This window comes from Coregonus clupeaformis, unplaced genomic scaffold, assembly GCF_020615455.1.
Source record: "Coregonus clupeaformis isolate EN_2021a unplaced genomic scaffold, ASM2061545v1 scaf2803, whole genome shotgun sequence".
In the NCBI taxonomy this organism is placed as follows: domain Eukaryota; kingdom Metazoa; phylum Chordata; class Actinopteri; order Salmoniformes; family Salmonidae; genus Coregonus; species Coregonus clupeaformis.
Window position 1 is genome coordinate 48,745 of NW_025536257.1, and position 3,244 is coordinate 51,988.

The window sequence follows — 3,244 nt, forward strand, 5'->3', positions numbered from 1 at the left end:
CCCTCACGTAATATGCCGGGATTTGTTGATTTTGAAACAACAACAAAAATGTGATCGCAGCATCCTTGAGGAACCTTCCAGTAATCCCTGTGACTGCTTGGAGGTTAAGATTGGGTTGTAACAGAGTATCAGAGCAAGACGTTCCTACCTGTCAGCTAGTGATTGTTCTGTATGGTGACATGAGCAGAGTCGCCTGACTTCTCCCACTTATTACAGATGTCCGGCTTAGATATGTTGAGCATCCTGCTATGATGTCCATCACCAAGCCAGAACACTCCGAGGCCAACCCTCAGTGCCAGACTGGCAGCCGGCCGGTGGCTGAGCCCGAGACCCCTGCTGTTCACAAGAACAGTGGAAGCTGGCTCAGCTGGGTCTTTGGGAGTGGAAAAGTTAATAAGAAGGAGGTTCATCTACCTGAGGACAAAGACAGATCTGTAAGGAACCTGTTATTTACAGTATATTCTATGTAGAGACAATTGAGTGGATTATTCTTTTTCATTTTTGGCTTGCTTCACATTGCTAATATCTTCTTCCTCAGATTGTCTGGGATCCAACTCTGCACAGATGGGTTGACAAAACTGAGCCCAAGGCTGAGGTATACACTTAAATTACATTCAATAAAAAGCAGTGAAAGACCATTGTATTTCAACTGTGCTAATGTTACTAACAATTTAGAAAATGTGTTGATGTGTTTTACAGAACAAGCTTGTACCACCAACTCCACCGATGGGGATGTATGGATTTCAGGGGAACCCTGGCAGTGTCCCCAAAGGAGTGAATCCTTACTCCATGAAAGCAGGTGAATATTGTTTTAGACTACATGTGGTTTAACTCCAAGAATCTGTCAGCCAATCATAGCTTTCCCTGGTGATCTCCTGCTAACACCTTTCCCACTACCAGCAGGTCTATGGGGCAGCAGATACCCTACAATGCATTACACTGATGGGACCAACTCAAAGCCTCCAAGCCAGGGGCCTGGACCACTTCCTCGACAGCTCTCTGGCCTGCTCCCTCCCTCACACTTTGACCTCATGGCACCAATGATTGTGCCACCTGACACTCTACCCTACTGACGTATGAATCTGGAAAATCCTTCCAAAATGTATCCATTCATCATTAACTGAGCTTTTACTTTAACATAGCAAAAGGCTGAAGTAGCACGGATGTTAACTATTTTTCTTTTTGTCCAACAGGCCAACAGGCCCTTTTCCAAGAGTGAATTTGCCCATATCCATAAATTGATTTTTTCAGCATAAAAAAACGTCGGCATTGAACATTTATTAAAATATCATCTTTTAATTATATCTCTCCTTCGGGTCGTCATGTTCAATTTAATTTACCATGCTCATTGCTTGTGCATTGCTTTACGTTACATACTGTACAGACAAGTATATTTGACACACAACAAACCCATCTAATGACACTGGTTTTATTGTCTCATTGGTTGATTGAGCATCTGCATGACTGGAAACAATATTATTCTTTCATTCAGAGGGCACATGGTTGGTGGTTGTAGACACAGGTTAACTCAGTTGATTTTAATTGCTGAAAGGCCAAGGCGAGTGAGCACAATTGAGAGATGGTCCGTGCAATTCAGGTTCCTTGGGACGTCCTTACCCCATTGAAGTTGAAATGTAAAATGGTTAGGGTTAGGTAAGGGTTAAGGTTAGGGTTTAGAGTAAGGACGTCCCAAGGATTCCGAATAGCACTGAGCATTGAAAGATGACTGTGAGAATTTGGCTCTCCAGTCTGTCACAGCACAAGCATTGGTGTATATGGCCATTTGTTTTTATTCATTTTTCAATTTTATAACACACAGCAGGTCAATACAAACACTGCAGTAAATTAATGTGAGATGCATAAATTACAGTGAGTCTGATTCCCAGAAAATGCATCCAAAGAGATTTTAGAGAACATTAAAGGCCCAATGCAGCCATTTTTATCTCAATATCAAATCATTTCTGGGTAACAATTAAGTATCTTACTGTAATAGTTTACAATTAAAATGGTCAAAAAGAAACAAAAATAGTTTTTTTAGTAAAATAAACTTTCTCAGGCAAGAATTTTGCTAGGACTATCTGGGAGTTGGGAGGGGGGTAATATTTAATCTGAAAACTAGCTGTTATTGGCAGAGGTTTGGAACGCTCTTTGTTATTGGTCTATATAACCCTATATCACCTGGTGATGTCACCAGGCAAGACAAAACTCCACCCATGCAAAACCTGCTGATTAGAAGGTCCTGTGTAGATTGTATTTTCAACCAGCAACTATCAGGAAATAATTTGTACAGTTAGCTTCATTAGCTGTTGTACAATATGATACAAAACACAGGAAAAACTGCATTTATTGTTGTGAAATTGCTAGATATTATTTGTTAGATATTACTGCACTGTTGGAGCTAGAAACACAAGCATTTCGCTACACCCGCAATAATATCTGTTAAACGTGTATGTGACCAATAACATTTGATTTGATTTTGACTGCACTGGGCCTTTAACATTGTGAGCTCACTGTTGCATGTATTCTCATAAGAATATTCTCTGTTGAAAAGCTGAAGGTCATCTTTCAATTATTATTATTTTTTTTATTACATGTCATTACAAAAACCTTTACATGTAACAGCTATCAGATCCCGTCTCAACATAGTATCAATATAAGACTCTAACCATAATCATCCATACATCAAAATAATGACGGTCACTGACCACGTTTAAATGTGCACAGTATTCCAAATAGTAGCTCATATCCAGCTTAAGGTCTTATTCGGGATAAGCTGTTTGCATGCACCTTTGATATCCCACTCATGAGTATGCCTGCTCCATCAATTAACAGAATATTCCTCATTTAAACTCATATGGGTTAAATGGAATAGTAACTGAAATACGGACACTGACTGTAGGCCTATAACCTCTCCAGTGGTGTAAAGTACTTAAATAGTACTTTAAAGTATTTTTACTTAAGTCGTTTTTGGGGGTATCTGTACTTTTCTTTAATATTGCTATTTTTTTTTACAACTTTTACTTTTACTTCACTACATTCCTTAAGAAAATAATGTACTTTTACTACATACATTTTCCCTGACATGCAAAAGTACTCATTACATTTTGAACGCTTTGCAGGACAGGAAAAGTGTCCAAATAGTGAGTGCATTCATTTTCATACTTTGCTCGAGCTAGTCCCACGTGGAATCGAATCCACAATCCTGACGTTGCACGTGCCATGCTCTACCAACTGAGCTACACCG

At 39.5% G+C, this 3,244-nt stretch overlaps 1 protein-coding gene across 1 annotated transcript; it reads left to right on the plus strand.

The window, feature by feature from the left end:
- On the plus strand, window positions 1–1,918 carry LOC123489155 (protein transport protein Sec16A-like). The gene is made up of 4 exons (XM_045219830.1): window positions 1–434; window positions 539–595; window positions 700–799; window positions 901–1,918. The coding sequence occupies exons 1-4, from the start codon at window positions 249–251 to the stop codon at window positions 1,071–1,073; spliced, it is 516 nt and encodes a 171-aa protein (XP_045075765.1). The 5' UTR covers window positions 1–248; the 3' UTR covers window positions 1,074–1,918.
- The last annotated feature ends 1,326 nt before the right edge of the window (window positions 1,919–3,244 follow it).